The sequence below is a fragment of the Phocoena phocoena genome, chromosome 3 (assembly GCF_963924675.1).
Source record: "Phocoena phocoena chromosome 3, mPhoPho1.1, whole genome shotgun sequence".
Taxonomy (NCBI): Eukaryota; Metazoa; Chordata; class Mammalia; order Artiodactyla; family Phocoenidae; genus Phocoena; species Phocoena phocoena.
Window position 1 is genome coordinate 117,976,113 of NC_089221.1, and position 18,963 is coordinate 117,995,075.

General features: G+C 35.4%; 1 protein-coding gene across 4 annotated transcripts in view; it reads left to right on the forward strand.

Moving 5' to 3' along the window:
- Positions 1–18,963, forward strand: part of ANKHD1 (ankyrin repeat and KH domain containing 1) — a 114,439-nt gene that overhangs the window by 44,203 nt on the left and 51,273 nt on the right. For 2 of the 4 annotated variants that reach the window (XM_065874077.1, XM_065874078.1), the window contains exons 8-11: positions 38–275; positions 504–695; positions 5,182–5,291; positions 15,719–15,820. In XM_065874077.1, coding sequence (XP_065730149.1) covers positions 38–275; positions 504–695; positions 5,182–5,291; positions 15,719–15,820 — 642 coding nt within the window. Of the gene's footprint in view, positions 1–37; positions 276–503; positions 696–5,181; positions 5,292–15,718; positions 15,821–18,963 lie in introns of those variants that run through there. The other 2 variants (XM_065874076.1, XM_065874079.1) reach the window with 2 other exon arrangements.

Here is an 18,963-nt window from a genome sequence, read left to right on the forward strand (position 1 = left end):
AATTCCTTCTTCTTGTTTTACTTCTGAAAATCTGCAGGATGGACATGTAGAGGTGGCACGTTTGCTTTTGGATAGTGGTGCTCAAGTGAATATGCCTGCAGATTCATTTGAGTCTCCGTTAACGCTAGCTGCCTGTGGAGGACACGTTGAATTGGCAGCTCTACTTATTGAGAGGGGCGCAAATCTTGAGGAAGTTAATGATGAAGGATACACTCCCTTGATGGAAGCTGCTCGGGAAGGACACGAAGAGATGGTGGCACTACTCTTAGCACAAGGTAAAATAGTTTTACTTCTTTAATTAAAAAATCGATTTCCTTTGGTTTTTTTGTGTCAGTATCCCTGAAGTTTACTACAACTAAGATATTTTTTGCATTGATGATAAAATAAATCATCAACACCCTGGAAGGAACCCCAGCAGCAGAGAAAAGATAATTATCACAAATCAGAACACTTTACTGTAAGTCTTTTGTAACTAGTTTTATCTATTTTCATGCTTTCCTCAGGAGCAAATATAAATGCTCAGACAGAAGAAACCCAAGAAACTGCTCTGACGTTGGCTTGCTGTGGAGGATTTTCTGAAGTTGCAGACTTCCTGATTAAGGCAGGGGCTGACATAGAACTTGGCTGCTCCACACCTCTGATGGAGGCTTCTCAGGAGGGACACCTGGAGTTGGTTAAATATTTACTGGCTGCCGGTATGTGGCTTTAAAAACGGCTTTTAGAAAAAGACTTTTATATTGCTTTCATAACTTTAACAATTAACCATAACTTTTTCAACTTTCTACAAAAGTTGAAAGACAGCTCCATAATTTAACTCTCTTCTTCGGCTTTTAAATCTCCAAAAATGTCACTTCTTTAAAAGGTTTCTTAGAGTTATTAATGTTTGCTTGGTGACTGTAAGGCTTCCCGTTGACCTTATCTTTCTATTGAATGTTTGTGGCTTTTGGAGGGGAGAAGTTAGTTCCTCCTAGTGTCTATTAATAGGAGGAGGTGGGGATGACATAGAGGTTATAATTTGATACCCTTAAGCCTGTTCATTTCTTGACATTTCTGACTTTTCAAAAAAAATAAGAAAGAATGAACGAACAAGTGGGAATGTTTTTTTTTGGCAGAAGTATTTAGTTTTGGGGGGTTTAAAATTTGTTTTTAAATATTTATTTATTTGGCTGCATTGGGTCTTAGTTGTGGCATGCGGGATCTTCATTGCAGCGTGAGGGATCTTTGTTGTGGTGCAGGCTCTTCGTTGCGGCGTGCAGGCTTCTCTCTAGTTGTGGCACGTGGCCTCCAGAGCGCGTGGGCCCAGTAGTTGTGGCACATGGGCTCTCCAGTATGGCACGCGAGCTCTAGAGTACGTGGGCTTAGTTGCCCCGTGGCATGTGGGATCTTAGTTCCCGGACCAGGGATCGAACCCGCGTCTCCGCGAAAGGTGGATTCTTAACCACTGGACCACCAGGGAAGTCCCAGAAGTATTTAGTTTTAAAATAATTTGTGCTTGGGCTTCCCTGGTGGCGCAGTGGTTGAGAGTCCACCTGCCGATGCAGGGGACACGGGTTCGTGCCCCGGTCCGGGAAGATCCCACATGCCGCAGAGCGGCTGGGCCCATGATCCATGGCTGCTGAGCCTGCGCATCCGGAGCCTGTGCTCCGCAACGGGAGAGACCACAACAGTGAGAGGCCCGTGTACTGCAAAAAAATAATAATAATAATTTGTGCTTTATATATTGTTAACCAGTGGTAAGAAGTAAGTTTTTTTTACATAGAATATTTGTAGTTTTATATAGAGCAAGTTAAGGATATATCAGAAAAAATTGATCCAGACAGATGTAAACCTTTATTTATCCTTTAGAAGTAGTATAAATTTTTTTATCCATATCTAATAAGTTGTTTAAAACTTGACATATAAAGAAATTAATACATAAAGGAAAATAAAATATTTAGCAAAACGTTATTCATCCTTTATTGTTAATATTAATTTGATTATAGCCCAGCATCAGTTATTCCTTTGGATTATTATTGCAATAATTTCTTAATCCAGATCATTAACGGTTTGGATGATTGTTTAGATTTTGAACCAATGCACAAACCAGCCATACAGGCTGACCTCTTCCTTGACTCAAATACTATTATTTGCTGTAGTTAGTAAATGTATGTGCATTATTCAGTCATTTTTCCCTCATTATTTTCTGTAACTGTCTGTGTCCCATTCAGGAGTCTTTCTTTACCGGTGCTTATCAGTCTTCATTCTCCCCACATCCCTCTAAGTAGTCAAGATATTGTTAAGAGGCTTTTAAAAGAAGGAATAAATAGGGGCTTCCCTGGTGGTGCAGTGGTGCAGTGGTTGAGAGTCCGCCTGCCGATGCAGGGGACGCGGGTTCGTGCCCTGGTCTGGGAGGATCCCACATGCCGCAGAGCGGCTGGGCCCGTGAGCCATGGCCACTGGGCCTGCGCATCTGGAGCCTGTGCTCTGCAACAGGAGAGGCCCGCGTACTGCAAAAAAAAAAAAAAAAAAAAAAAGAAGGAATAAATAATGTTAACTAAGAAATCAGCAGACATTCTGCTCAGCTCATTTGTTAACTCTATTAATTACCACTGGCCACTGGTATAGTAAGAAATATTACACACATTTTATAGATATAGAAACTGATGTACAGTCATGTTACATAACTTCCCTAAGCAAATCAAGCTAATAAGTGACAGGGCCAATATTCAAACTTAGAACTCCTGACATTGTTTTTTCTATTGCATCACCACTGATTCTCATATTTAGCTACTTTTGCTAATTTGAAGTAGGTAGTTTCTGGAACTGTCTCGTGGGCCTGAGAATTACTTTTTATGTGATCACTACCTAAAACAATTTTTTTCCAGATTAGAGTGTGATTTATTTACATGCATTTCTTCTTATAGTGTAGCACTAAAGAAGAATCCAACAGGTCTTTTAATACATTGCCTATACAGTTTTTTTTAAAAATTTAAAAACCTTGGGCTTCCCTGGTGGCGCAGTGGTTGGGAGTCCGCCTGCCGATGTAGGGGACATGGGTTTGTGCCCCGATCCGGGAGGATCCCACATGCCGCGGAGCGGCTGGGCCCGTGGGCCATGGCCGCTGAGCCTGTGCGTCCAGAGCCTGTGCTCTGCAACAGGAGAGGCCACAACAGTGAGAGGCCTGCATACTGCAAAAAAAAAAAGAAAAAAAGTAACCACAGTACCATTTCCTTACCTAAATTTTTAAAATAATAATTCCTTGGTGTCATTAAATACCCAAGCAGTTTTCATAGTTTCCTGATAGTCTTATAAATGTGTATGTGTGCGTTTAATGACTTTTTTGAATTAGGAGTCGAATAAGATTCATACAGTAACTCTTGATCAATACATCTCTTAAGTCCCTTTAATTTATGGGCTCTTCATCATCTTTCTTCTCTTTTTTCCCTTGCAAGTTTTGGTTGAAGACATGAAATGTTTATCCTTTAGGCTTCCCAGAGTATGGATTTTGCTAAATGCACCTCCACGATTTCATTTAACTTGTTTTTCTGTCCCTTGAATTTCCTGCAAGTAGTACTTAGATCTAGAGACTTGATTAAATTCAGGTATGATGTATGTTTGTTTTGTTCTGTTTTGTTTTTAAGACTACTTCATAGGTAGTATTTGTGTACTTTCTTCAGGAGGTAGTAAATGTCTGATTGTCTCTCTTTTTGATTATTAGATATTGATGATCATTGCTTAGATCCATTAATTCGTTAAGGGTTACAAAGTGGTAATATTCTAAATTCTATTATTCCTTCCTTGTTTATTAGCAGAAATATGTCTATAAAGAGAAACTTCCCTTCATCAACTATTTGGTTACTCTTAGGTATAAATCATATAGGAACAGTAGTATAAATGTTTGATTTTCCCCCCCTTTTCTCTCCCCCGCTCACCGCAAATAATGAGGTGGACCCCTAGTATCCTTCACTGGTGACCAAGGAAGTGGTTTTTTTTGTTTTGATTTTGATTTTTTGTTTTGATTTGAACATCATTTTGAACTTCTAGATTTAAACATACATGATGTTTGTTACATCATTCTTTTTGATGTAAAAATTGCTGAAATATGGGACAGTTTCACTATCTTTGGTCAATAAGTTTAGCTCCTAAATCCTTTTGGTGTGACCTCATTATAGTCTGTTTCCTTGCTTTTTGATATTGCTAGGTGTTTCAGGCCCATCTTATACAGATTCTCCCCCAGTCTTGTAACCAATTATTTCTTTAAGAAGCCCTAATTTCATTTAGTAGGATATGGTACTTAGAGATCACAATCTTAGCTAGAGATGCTATTTCGGCTTGGTCTTTCATTGTCTCTAGGCCTTTTTGGTTGGTCAGAGTGAGGAAATATTTTTCTTACAGATAATAATACAATATGAATTCACGCCAGTACTTCCAATTCAGAACCATACGGTTTTACTTAACTTCAGCAATCTTTTATCTGTGTTTTCTCTCAGCCATGCCCTGAATTTCACTGACCAAAGGATTACTCATTTGATTTTTACCACAATATCCATAGAATAGAAACCAAAACTACTGTCAATATGATTTCTGAAAACTGTTTGATATTTTTGGCTTTAGCAGCCCTTTTATTTCTTAGGGTATATCTTATGGGGAATGTATAGGCAGATTTTTTTAAAAAAATAAATTTATTTATTTATTTATTTTGGCTGCGTTGGGTCTTTGTTGCTGCGTGTGGGTTTTTCTCCGGTCGCGTCGAGTGGGGGCTACTCTTTGTTGTAGTGTGCGGGCTTCCCATTGCGGTAGCTTCTCTTGTTGTGGGGCACAGGCTCTAGGCACGCAGGCTTCAGTAGTTGCAGCACGCGGCTCAGTAGTTGTGGGTTGCGGGCTCTAGAGCACAGGCTCAGTCATTGTGGCGCATGGGCTTAGTTGCTCTGTGGCATTTGGGATCTTCCCAGACCAGGGCTCAAACCCGTGTCCCCTGCATTGGCAGGCGGATTCTTAACCACTGTGCCACCAGGGAAGTCCAGATTATTGTATTTTTTAATCATTTGGTATAGTTCCTTTCTGTGTGGCTAAAAGCATTCTTCCAAAACATTTAAAGGAAAATTAGGATTCTTAAAATCTGATATTTTCATATTTAGAGTTTATGAGTTTCACCAAATTATAAAATTCACAAAGTAAATGTGTACTTTTTTTGTTTGCCAGGTGCTAACGTTCATGCTACAACAGCAACAGGAGACACAGCCTTAACCTACGCTTGTGAAAATGGACATACGGATGTTGCAGATGTTTTACTTCAAGCAGGGGCTGATTTAGTAAGATATTTTTAAATTCAAATATTTTTGTGTGAATGTTAATACTCCTTTATTTTGAACATTTAGAAAGCACTAGTAAAGAAGATCAATAGTTTGCATGCTTTGTATAAAATAACTTTTAAAAGTTTGGCTACTTGTTCTAGTTGTTGCATTTATTAAATGTATTTGAAAATAGTCTTTAAAAGGGCATGCTGTTTCTTTTCCTAGGTAAAAACATTTGTTTCTTTCTTCCTCTCACCCCAGTCCCATTTGACATTCCTGAACCTTTTTAACTGCCCTTTATTAGACATACAAATTCAGTGATATGTTTGCAACATAGAATAACCTGTCAAATCACTTTGAGTGATTTCTTTTGTTTTTTTAATTAGTTAGACATTTAAAATAAAGCTACTGTCATCTTCCTAACAACATTATTACAGCATTTCATTCTTTTTCTTTTCTTTTAATATCTTCTATTTTGGCTTTTCAAAGTTTCAAATTAGATGGCAGGTTCATATATGTAATAATCCTTACAACTATGGGAAATTATAAATAATATCCCACTTAAAGGTTTATGCTTCTTGCTGAAATGTTTGCTTTGACTAATTTTTATTTTGTGAGATTATTTTGAACTGCTTTCTAGAGTTTCTTCCAGAATTCCCTTTTGTATTTCTTAAAAATCTGTATGAGACACGCATAATTATAAATGCTGTACAGAATCAACTTTATTAATTTCAGTTATTTAGAAAAAACTGTGCAAGTATTGTCTTTTAAACCAATTTCAATAACAGACATTCCCCCCAAAATACCTGAGAACATTGTTGGAAAATAATTATTCACTATAATAAGTGTATAGTGTAATTATGCTATTTATTTATCATCATTTCTACTTCTAATAAATATTATAGTGATAAGACTAGCATTCATTCTCATTAATTAGGATCTGCCAGTTAGAATTTCTAAGAGGTGTACTTCTTTCGTTTGAAAATTATGATGGATATGTTAAGTAGATCTTAATCTTCTGCCTTCTTTCTTTATCTCATTCCTTTTTTTAGAGTTGCTTTGGGTCATCTAAAAATTAAGAATTGAAGCATTTCATCACTTGGAATAAACAGGGTAGAGCATAAAAGCTTAGATAATATAAGCAAAGTTTAATACTCTTATCCTCTGAATTCTTATCAAAATTCTTCCTTCCATTTTTCCATAGCTAAGTCACTTTCTTGACTAATTTGCTAGTTCTTCTAAAAATATTAAATAGGAAAAGAGGAATTATCTGTTAAATGCACTTTAAAGTATAGCAAAACCTTAGTGACTTTTGACAGAGTTAAAAATTTGTTATGAAATATTTTTAAATGCCCTTTAAAACAAAGGGCATTTAAAAATAGAAAACAAAATGGTTGTTTTCTATTTTTTATTTTTATAGTTTTCTGGAATTAGGTAAATTGTGATTAAAATTCCTTAGAAGAATTTCATTAAATAAGCAGATTGAAAGATTTGAATTTACCATACTGTTTTACATTCAAAATATAAGATTAAAAAATGGCTCAGATAAATATTTACCTTAAGTACAAAGGTAATACTGTTATTCTGACGTAACTGTTTTTCTCTTTTGCAAACCGTCTTTGCACTCATATATACATGTAATTATAATCATAGTATAGTACAGTTGTTTTCTATTTTCCAGAATGTGTGTTCTGTCATAATCTTTTCCATTTTGCTACATATTCTGTATATTTATAACTTGTGCATAATCCATCAAGTTGATGAGCCATAATCATTCACTTATTATTGAACTTTTGACTTGCTTTTTATTTTTCACTGTTGTAAATACTGCTAGATTTAATAATTTCATGTGCATAACATTTTTCTCCTTTTGAATTATTTCATATATTAATTTTTCACTTTAAAAATGTATTCCTATTTTATGCTTTTGCTATCTGTGGAGAGATATTTCAATTTTAATATTAGTTATTTTCCTGATTGTAAAAAGCAGTTCTTGTTCTTTATAGAAAATGTGGAAAGTATGGAAAAGCATAGTAAGTTTGATATTTAAAACCTATAAATAATTTCAGACTTTACTATAAGCCATAGGCAGGAAACAAAAGACCTAGTGAAAAACAAGAAGTAAGTAAAGCAGGCAGATCAGTCCCTGAGTCCTGAGGAAGAAAATGACTGATAATTCTTGCTAGCTGGACCTAAAAAGACAGTAGCACCTTTCTTGTCCTTCATTCTTTTCTGTCACCTCCTAGTATCTGTTTAGGACTGTAGTAATTTCCTCCAGTGGTTTGGAATTGGAAGACTACGCTCCCATTGCATGGAGTGGAGATGTATTCCATTTCTGGCATCCCATAGATGTATTCTTGATGTCTAGGTTTGGTAGTTCTTTAAATTAAATTGTTTGTTTGTTTGTTTTCGTGGGCTAGCTGAGAACCTTCATTTGGGGGGGAACTATTTTTACCTTCGGTTTTAAATAAGAATGCACAAGTCAACCTTTGAAACACAATCTGGACCATGCTTTGTTAGATTTTTAGAGCTTAACTTTTGCCACAATTGAAGGCTGTTATTATATATTTTTTAAAGAGCTTAAAAGTTGTTGTCTCTCATTTTAAAAAATATTCTGTAGAATCAGTTAGGATATTAATTACAATTTTATAAAAATGTAATGCAACAATTTGGATTTCTTATATTGTTTCCTGAGATGAAACTGAGAGGTTTTAAGGCTTTTCATTCTACATGTGTAGTAGGTATAGTTTAGAACTTAGTTTTAAAGGAAATCTAGACAGTTTCTTATTTAATGCTTTTTTTAAAATCCACAACCAGAACTGATAGTATACTTGAGCATTTTCAGGTAGATCCTCAAAATATGTGCATGTTCTCATTAGAAACTTAGTTATTTGAAATTTTTTCTTGTTTTAAAAATATTTAAAATGAAAAAATATTAGATATTTCCAGTAAAAAAACCCCTAAATATCTATCATATTTAGAAGATTATGGATTGATATGTAACTTGTCTACCTTTGTAATAATTGCATAAATTTGAATAATCCATTATTAAAAACCTTTGGACTAGATTAGTTTTCTTAAATAAGCCACTTAAAATGTTCCTTTTGGAAATCAAAAATTAAATGAAATAAAAAATTGTCCATTAATTCCAGAGTTCTTTTTGAAAATTCTCCCTATTTAACATGCAAAATCATTTTAACTACTGAATAAGCAGAGAGCCTTGAACAAATCACCTAATCCATGTCTTCCATATAGTTGTACTTCTTGTTACCACTGTAATGGGAATCATTATATATTGAAATAAAGATTATTCCTTTATGTACTTTCTTTATCTGCATAGCATCTTTTGTTTATTGGGCCCAAATTAGTATTTGGTGTGATTACAGGTATAATATGATGTAAACCCATTGTAAGAAAGTTTGTATTAAAACACATTAGCATTCTGTAGTATACTTAAAATCTAAAAGAAATTTTTAAAAAAAGAAAAAAAAAATAAACCAGCCTTTGGAAACTAATCTTATTTCTCTGAAAAGGAGTATACTATGTATCCTTACAAATTTGTTATTGAACTGCTTGACCAGAAATAATCAATAAACACCATTTAAAAATCGAAGTTGAGTGACTCCCCTGGTGGTCCAGTGGTTAAAACTCCACACTTCCACTGCAGGGGGCATGGGTTCAATCCCTGGTCCGGGAACTAAGATCCCATATGCCGTGAGGTGCAGCCAAAAATAATAATAAATAAAAATAAAATTGACATCTGCAATATTAAAAAAAATGAAAACTGAAGTTGATTCAGTTCCATTGTCTTTGAGTCACTGTCCTGGTGTCCTGTATAATTATTACTTTAGGCTGTTCTCCCCATTTACTGGTCTTTAGACCAAAAGGCAGAGTTTTAATATTTCATTCTTATTTGTATCTTGATAGCTTACTTCAGCTAAAGCATTTATATGGCTTGATTTCTTTTACCACAGTCCTCTAGCCCCCTCTTTACTATTACTTTTATGTTCAAGGTGGAGAATTTGCATAGTTAACTATTCAATAGTATAATTTGGGATTGTAAAACCCTACTCTGCTTCTTTCTTTTTTTCTCTTGCTTGCTTTTAATTTTGACTTACTTTGTTGTCTGTGTTTTCCTGGCTTCCATGCCCAACCATGTTTTTGTTATAGAGATGATCCATCTCTATGAAAGATGACTGCATCAGGTCAGAGTTTCCAAACGCCCTAATGATAGGATGTTTAGGTGGCAACAGTGTTGGTTAACATGTCAGTGTTGTTTTGTTTTATATATATATGTATATATATATATATAGTAGGAGTTTTTGTTGTTTTTTATTTTGTTCTATTTTTTTCTTCCAGGTTTATTAAGATATAATTGCCATACAATACTGTATAAGTTTAACTTGTGATAATCACAATAAATTTAGGAACCTCTGTCATCTCACATACAAAATTAAAGAAATAGAAAAAAAATTTATTCCTTGTCATGAGATCTATTAGGATTTGCTCTCTTAACAACTTTCATATATAACATACAGCAGTATTAATTATATGTATCATGTTGTATAATACATCCCTAGTACTTACTTATAACTTGAAGTTTGTACAGAGTTGCTTTGATTTGGTGGTGTTTCTGATTTTCAAACCATTTGTAAAGATGATGAAATCTTTCTCTTTTCATCATGGCATGTTAATTTCAGCACTAAAACGTTGATACATTTGTTGAGATAAAAGAAATATTTGTGGAATTTCCTTCACATGTATTTGCCAACAAAGCTAAGGTTGGAAAGGAAGAGTGATATATAAATCCCGTAAATTAGTATTCCTTCCTTCTCTACAGCTCCTTGGCCTTTCATGTCTAGAAGAGGAACTCAAGTAGTATTTCCCATAATAAACAACTGACATAGATATTAGAGAAGGTAAATATATTTTAGTTGTGTTCACATAAAGATTTTTTATGACCCACTTTAGCATGTTACAGGCCTTCATTGCTATTTGAAAGTAAATCTACTAAAGGAAGAAATACCTGTGGAAGGCATCCTGTAATCCTGTATCTGAATGGAGGGCTAATGAGTGACAAAGGCTACACTTAGTTATTTAGAAAGAACTCAACATTAGAGATGCTACTGAGCATTAGACAAGACACTGGAATTTTCATCACAGCCATCAGATCACTGATCTATAAGTAAATAGTTGCCTCAATATTCTCATCTGTAAAATAAAATCTAGTGTTATTTTCTGGACTATTTTACCCAAGTCCTGTAAATATTCTTTCTTTGGCTATGCTGGGTGTCCTAGGGCAAATCACTTAGATTCCCTAGCCTTCTTTTGTTTTTCTTTCTCATCTCCCCCCTTTCCTTTATTTTATGAGGGGTTTGGACCAGAAGATCTTTAATGACGTGGCTTAAGAAATCTAATTTTATGATTTTTAAAGAACAGGTTAACTAGCTACCTTTTTGGAGGTATCAGATGGACTAGATGAGTACTTAGCCCAAGAATGTGTGAAGTGCTATGGGATCCTTGAAGAAAATGAAATTTTAAGGTGTGAGTCATAATTAATAATAATGATGTGTTACACAAATTATTCTCTCTCTTAAAATCTTTGGGTATATTAAATATATCTTAAATTACTTAATTTGGGGCATTATTTATAATTAATAATTAGCAAATTTAGCTTACTATAAAATATTTTAATAGATAAAAGTTACTAATCCCTAGAAAACACAGTAATGTGGTAAGGCCATCCCAGTAAAGAATAATTTGGCATTATAATGCTAAATCATATCTCTCCCACCCTGTCTTTTTACTATCAGTATTTTATCCTACTTAAATACTGTCAAAGAAGTAGGAAAAGTTTCCTTAACATGGATTTTTATTGTAAGTAAACTATTTTCTTAAGAATAAAATCTCTCCAGTTATCTTTGGAATTGTTCAATTATGAATTTATTCTTCTTTTCCTTTGGTTAAACTTTATTTTGAGTAGCAGAATAAACTTTTGTTACATCCTCTTCTCATATGCCTTCAAACTTTTCAAAATTTCCTTTCTTTAGGATTGGTTTTTCAGCTTTGGCTTTCAAGTATGCATAGGTAATGCCCAGTGAGAGACAAGGAATTTAGAAATACCGTTTTACTGTGAGATGTTAGCCACCTTGAAAATAGGGGTGGAAGATGGAGAGGTTTTTCCAAGGACAAGATAGGACATGGATTCTTTCTTTAAGCTCATAATAAATCTGCTTTAGATGCAGTAGATCAAAGAAAATAAATAGAACCAACCTAAAGAAGTGTGGTGGGCACACAGTGTTGCTAATTCTGGGTCTTTGCCATATTGAGTAATAGTTGGTCCTATGCAAATCAGTTATTTTTATTTTTATTTTTTTTGCGGCACGCGGGCCTCTCACTGTTGTGGCCTCTCCCGTTGCGGAGCACAGGCTCCGGATGCGCAGGCTTAGTGGCCATGGCTCATGGGCCCAGCCGCTCCGCGGCATGTGGGATCTTCCCGGACCGGGGCACAAACCCGTGTCCCCTGCATCAGCAGGCGGACTCTCAACCACTGCGCCACCAGGGAAGCCCGATCATAACTTTTAAAGGTTTATTATTTTTAATGTTGGAATGAAAATCGAAGCACTTCTGCACTGAGTAAATTGCGCCCCTTGAATATGTTGTACTGGTCTATCACTGATTTTCCTCCCTAACCATGAAGTAAGCTCTTTGACCCTTGTTGCTTTTCTTAGACTGTGTTCTAGCCAAATGAACTTTGGGGGGCGTTTTCCTAGAATAGTTGAGTTAGTGGAAAGTGGGTGATTTGGACATGGATACATTAGCACCCTCCGGTTCTTAATCCTGGAAATTAGATTTGATATGGACTTACCTTAAAAGAAACAAAAAATTTGAAGGATCAGTTTGTTGTCTATATTAAATCTTAGGAAATAGAGGATTTCTATTTCTTTTCTATATCCTCTTTTGTAAGATTTTTTTTTAATTTAAGCAATATGTTGTGTGTCTTTCTAAACATTTCTATACACTCAAGCATATATATATTGTGTATGTGGGCTATATGTCTTTTTTATATGAATAGATTTGTTACCACATATACTGTTCTGAAACTTTTTTCTTTTTAATATAATATTTTTCTGTCAATTCCTAAGATTTCTCATTCTTTTTCACAGGTACCCAGTGTTCTATATAATTTATTAACCATTTATTTATTCATAAACATCTGGGTTATTATAATTTTTAAAGATTACAAATGGTACTGCACTAAATATTGTTATGCAGATTTACGTATTTTTGCTACTTTTGTGAATATATCTATAGGGATAAATTCCTAGAAGTGAAATTGCCAGTTTTCAGAGGGTCCACATCTAAAAGTTTGATAGCTGCTGCGAAACTGTACAAAAATGCTGAACTAGTCTATACTTCTACTAACAATTGAGGTCTCCTGATTCTTATATTCTCATTAACATGGGTTAGATTTCCCCTTCCTTCCTTCCTTCCTTCCTTCCTTCCTTCCTTCCTTCCTTCCTTCCTCCCTCCCTCCCTCCCTCCCTCCCTCCCTTCCTTCCTTCCACCCTCCCTCCCTCCCTCCCTCCCTTCCCTTTCCTTCTTCCTTCCTTCCTTTTTTTATGGTTTAATTTTCTAATCTCTGATCATAGTCCCCATGTTTCTTTTATCTAAAAAAATCCCTGTGTTCCAAGTAGCCCTATGAGCTGCTCACTAATTGCTGAACTAATTGTTGAACTATATAAAACACAGGTATAAAGTTGCTTCCTGGAAAAGTATTTATTCAGACATCATTTACAAATGCAAATTTTGAAATATTTTGTTAATTTCTTTTAAAAAACTGATTTTTTAAAAATCAGATATTTAGACAATGTTTATTGACTCCATTCTGAAGAGGAGATTAATGTGTCTTCCACCATAGGATTTTCATGAGTTATTTTATTATTACATTGTCATGATTTTATAACATTTACATTCTGTTTCATGACCCTATTATTTCTCAAAGTTGTTTAACTGTATATTTAGGTGGATTCAGTGTTTACCTTACTAGTCTTTCATATTATGTAGACTCTGAATTCCTGATTTCCTGAACTTGATTCACCTTTTGGCTGGCTGATACTGGTATTTTGTTTTGAATTTACTTTCCTCAACCAAAAAAGAGTTCACAGGTGCTTGCATTTTTGATATTACTTTATGTTGTATTTATAAATGAATGTAGCCAAATATAAAATTAATGAATCACTTGTTTTTTCCCCTCAAAATTCTAAGCCCTCTATTCTACTGTCTTCTGGTATTAAATATTGCCAAAACCTGCTAGAATATTCCCCATTATATGTAAGTGATTTCCTTTCTGCCCGGATTATCATAAGATTCTTTCATTATACTTAAACCTCTATGATTTCGCCAGGATGTGTCTTGGTGTTTATTATTTTATAACAGTTTTTCCTGGAAAACCGTGAGTGCTTTCTATTTAAAGATTTTAGTTCATCCTCTCTCCCCTCTCCTTTTCTTTCTCCTCATCATCCTTCTCCAGTTTTTTTCTGTTACAGCCTTGAATACTTCTTTTTCTGTTCTGTTTTCTTCTGGAACATTTATTATACACATATTGAATCTCCCTTATTATTTTTATGTCTGATTCTTTTCATTTCTTTGTCCTTTTCCTCTGTATTGTTTCTTTCTTAAGCCCATCCACCAGGTCACTATTTTTTCTGTATACTTGTTGCTGCTTCTAATGTGGTTTTCATGGTTTCATCATTACTTAGTATCTTCTGCTCTTCCAACTCACTTTTTTCCCCTGATAAATTTATTTATTTTTGGCTGCATTGGGTCTTCATTGCTGCGCACAGGCTTTTCTCTAGTTGCAGCGAGCGGGGGCTACTCTTTGTTGAAATGCTCAGGCTTCTCATTGCGGTGGCTTCTCTTGTTGTGGAGCACAGGCTCTAGGTGTGCGGACTTTAGTAGTTGTGGCACGTGGGCTCAGTAGTTGTGGCTCACGGGCTCTAGAGTGCGGGCTCAGTAGTTGTGGCACACGGGCTTAGTTCCTCCGTGGCATGTGGGATCTTCCTGGACCAGGGTTCGAACGCGTGTCCCCTGCATTGGCAGGCAGATTCCTAACCACTGCACCACCAGGGAAGTCCCCCAACTCACTTCTTTTTTTTTTTTTTTTTTTAATTTATTTATTTTTGGCTGCGTTGGATCTTCATTGCAGTGCACAGGCTTCTTATTGTGGTGGCTTCTCTTGTTGCAGAGCACAGGCTCTAGGTGTATGGGCTTCAGTAGTTGCGGCTCACGGGCTCAGTAGTTGTGGCGCACGGGCATACTTGCTTCGTGGCATGTGGGATCTTCCTGGAGCAGGGCTCGAACCCATGTCCCCTGCATTGGCAGGCAGACTCTTAACCACTGTGCCACCAGGGAAGTACCCCCAACTCCCTTTTAAGTTTCCTCTTGCTGTTATATCACTTTGTTCCACTAGTTAAAGCGTTCATATTCTCTTTAATATTTTTGAAAGTACAAGGGAACATTTGACTAAAATTTTGTTTCCATTTTTGTAGGAACTTCTTAATAGGTTCTGTGTTGGATACTTTGTGCTTATTTATTCTTATTTGAATGGAGCTTGTCTTTGTTGAAAATCATATGGGGTTGAGGAAGGGAGAAGTGAACTTTAACAGTCAGCTTGTTCAAATCATAGAGTTGACTCAGAATACTTTCTCACCAAATCTCTACCATAGGAGCATGCATCCCCTTAGGGTAAGCATATCATCCAGGGTAGGAGGTAGGAGTGACTTAGGGTGAAGCCTTCTCTAGGCCACATTTCTTTTATTTGGAGATATAGTTGATCCTGGTCAGTGATTGCAATTCTTATTACTGTTTCTTCAACCATCTCCCTGTCTCATCTTTGAGTACTTTCTCCCTGTCTGGAGACTAGATCTAGATAAAATACAGATATTCCATCTCTCAAGTTCTTTCAAGTCTCCTGTTTTAGTTGAAAAGTGTGAGCACTAAGTGCATTTATAATGGGGGGAGGAGGTACTACAGAACTATTTAATCTCTTACAGTATTTTTCCTACTTTTATCTCTCAGCTTCTGATATTCGCAAATCTTTTGATTTAATTATTTTCCTTGGTTAGATATTAAGATACTGCTCTATTTTCTGTGGTTTTAGTTGTATTTGGAGATAAAGGCATGAGTTCAAAATCTTTAGCAGAATTAGGTCTGCGTATGTTAAGGTTTATATTGAAGTTATATTGGTAGAGAACCATATTATCATACTTGAAAATCATACTCTGTTCATGAGATTATGGTCTCTACAGATGAGAATCTTTTTAGTTGAAGATCCTGAGTTAATAAAGCCCAGCACCTGAAGTACTGGTCACAAGGTCTTCATGGCCAAATGTGATTTTCGTTTTTGGAATAAGATCCGTGAGTTCTTCTTTTTCCTTTCACAGGACAAGCAGGAGGACATGAAGACTATTTTGGAGGGCATAGATCCGGCCAAGCATCAGGTGAGGGTGGCCTTTGATGCTTGTAAGCTACTACATAAAGAATAGATGATGTAGGTAACCAGAACTCTAGATATCTGAATTCCAGTCAAGAAGTTCCAGGACCCTGTTGGGTGACAAAGGAAATCCTCTTTGATTGAAAAAGATTATGAAATTCCAATAAAAAGAGATTTACATTACTAGTGGTTTGCCTCCTTAGTATTCTTTTTATGTGGTATTCCTAAAAAAAAAAAAAAAAAATCTCTTAGGTTAAAATAGACTTTCTTATTCAGATAGTTTTTTTGCATTCTCCCTTATTGAGAGAGTTAAGATAACCCAGAGAGAAAGTCTCAGTCATAAAGCCCTTTGTATTCAACTTTGTTCAACAAAAATCTGAAACTCAGATTTAGGGTGATATATTGGATTTTTTTCTATATAATCCTCAAACAAACAACAACAACAAAACATTTTAGTGAAACATTTACTATATTACTCATGCCCTAATTTCTATAAAATTAAAATTTTCTTCTTAAAATCCTCTCGTGTAACCTCGTTCTAAGATTGTCTTTTAAGAAGGTGAATACTTGTTGATAAACAAACATTTCTTTTGAAAAAAAATGTGTGGAATTTGTGTCTGATGCTTTTAAAAGTCAAGCAAATTTAATATCCATTGTAATCCAGAGAGATTTGTTTATACTCAGGAGCAGTGCTTAATTTTTAAATTAGGAATAAGTTGTGATTGCTTCACAATTAATTTAGGCCATCTAAAATAAATTTTTCAGTGTCAAGCCACTCTTAACCATAATGCTTATTAAGTATCTTTTTTATTGGCTTTTGGAATGAGAAGTTGTTATATATTCATTCTATTTTGAAGAAAGTAAATAAATTTCTTTCACAAAATACTATGTGAAAATGTAAACTTTTACTCAGTTTATGTAATAGCTGTGGCTCCTATCAAGAATGTAAAGCTGAGTGTTAGTTCAGATAAAGTTATTTTTTTCTCCCTGGACTTGTTAAAGAAAATGTGATTTTAAATCTGTCTGTCTAGCTGTAAGTCTCAAGACTTGGGATACTTTTTAAAATTGAGGTTTGCAGCCCCACTTTTAGAGGTTCAGATTCAGCAGATCTGAAATGGGGAGTCTGCATTTTAAATGATATCCCAGGAGATTCTCATAAGTCCTCTGTATTCCACACTTTGAGACATTGCTAGAGTCTGTAGATTATTCTGCATCGTTGCTGAGTTCTGTTCTTTTCCAGCCTTTGCTTTATTATCATTCTTCCTTCATCCAAACTGAGTAAGCTTGGTTTTTGTCTTTGTTACTTGTGGTTTTTAGAAACTGAGCTAAACACAAACCCTAAAACGGTGCCTCTTAATCTTTTTCCATCTCAGTTCTGCTGAGGGATATGAATCTGATCAGTAACAGATCACTAAGTTAATGATTAATATACAGTGGTGGGTTGGAAGAACATATCCCCTAGGGGAGAGTGTAAGAATCCTTTAGTACATATATAGTATAAAGCAGTCTCCCTCTCCTCTCCTCTGATTCTGGTCCTTCCCCCTAGACAGTGTCCTCCTTCAACTGCAAGAAACACCGGCTCTGTGATATAGTTACAATCTTTGATATATACCTTGGTTGCCCAGGACTGTGGTTTTAAAGGAAATCAAATTATTTTAAAGAAAAAAAGCCTAAATCTAAAATTAAATTTTGTTATCTAAAGCCAAATAGAAAAAAAATGCACCTTTTTTCTCATAATGCTTATGCATCGGAACCAGAACTTTGCAGTGCATTTTTTATGGACAAGATTTTAGCAGGCTCATGAGCTCTGATTATCCACTTATAGATATGTTTCAACTGTTGATTAGTTTACCTTAATAAACTAAATAGGACCTCCCACTTTTTAAATAACTTTTTATTAAGGAGTAGCGTATATACATATTTTAAAACTTTACTACTTAAAGCTGGAAAACTTTTATCAATTTTTTATTGATTCTTAAAACTATCTGTGCAATACACAAAACTCCTAATACACTTTTTTTTTTAAAGGCCAAGTTCTTTCTTTCTAGGTTATTGTATGTTGAATGAGTTCTATCTCAAAGTTGTTTAAATATAAGTAACAAATGACTTCCAGTCAAGAAAGTAAAGTCACTGTTAGTATATTTTGAAACCTCTCTGCTCTCTATCATTCAAGTACCTAGATCTAATAAATAAAATATGGGAGAAAAACAAACTAAACTAAAAATATATAGCTATACTCAGAAACCAGACCAACGAACTCTGTGGACTAGAAATGGACCCTGGATCCACAGCTGAAGCTGTAGGCCCAAGGAGAATTAAACCTAAAAAAAAATGGGCACTGGGGGCTGGAATTTCATCATCTTTAAGGGAATAGGGACTGAATGCATCTCACATGGAACTGGCCAATAGGTACAGTCTTATTGCCCAGCCTATGAAGCAGCATGGAAAAAAAGCTCCAAGCAACTGCCCAGAGTCGCAGTCAGAAATTAGCAAATTGTTCTTCATAGAGAGAAGATGCAAAGACAACATTGTAACTAAGAACTTGGAGGGCGTCATTATTTGATTTAGTGAGAAGAACAGAAATAACTTCATGGGATAAGAAGCTTAAGTTGCCAAAGAAAGAGCTACTTCTGAAATGGGCCAGACTGAGGTAACTTTCAGACCATCTAATGAGAAGGGATAAGTTTGTGGATGGAAATAAAAGAAAAAAAACAACTCCCATGCAAAATGAGCTTTATCAAATAAAAAATTTATAAAGTTCAGGAGCAAATCTACATGAAGAGAGATAGTCCAAATGCAAGCAAACAAAAAGCAGCAGCACAGGAGAGTACAGGCCCAAGGAAATTGAAATAAAAGACTTGAGTCAAAGATTTTAAGCATGCTTATTTTAAACTATGAACAATAGCCATAAAACAATGTGAGGCAATGAAACAAAAGCTGATGATTATGAATTAAGAACAGATAGATACGAAATAAAACAAACTTTCAGGAGAAAAAATTGTGGAAATAAAAACTAAATATATAGGATAAACAGTATATTGGACAGTTGAATAAAGAATTAATGAATCAGGGCTTCCCTGGTGGCGCAGTGGTTGAGAGTCCGCCTGCCGATGCAGGGGACACGTGTTCGTGCCCCGGTCCGGGAAGATCCCACATGCCGCGGAGCGGCGGGGCCCGTGAGCCATGGCTGCTGAG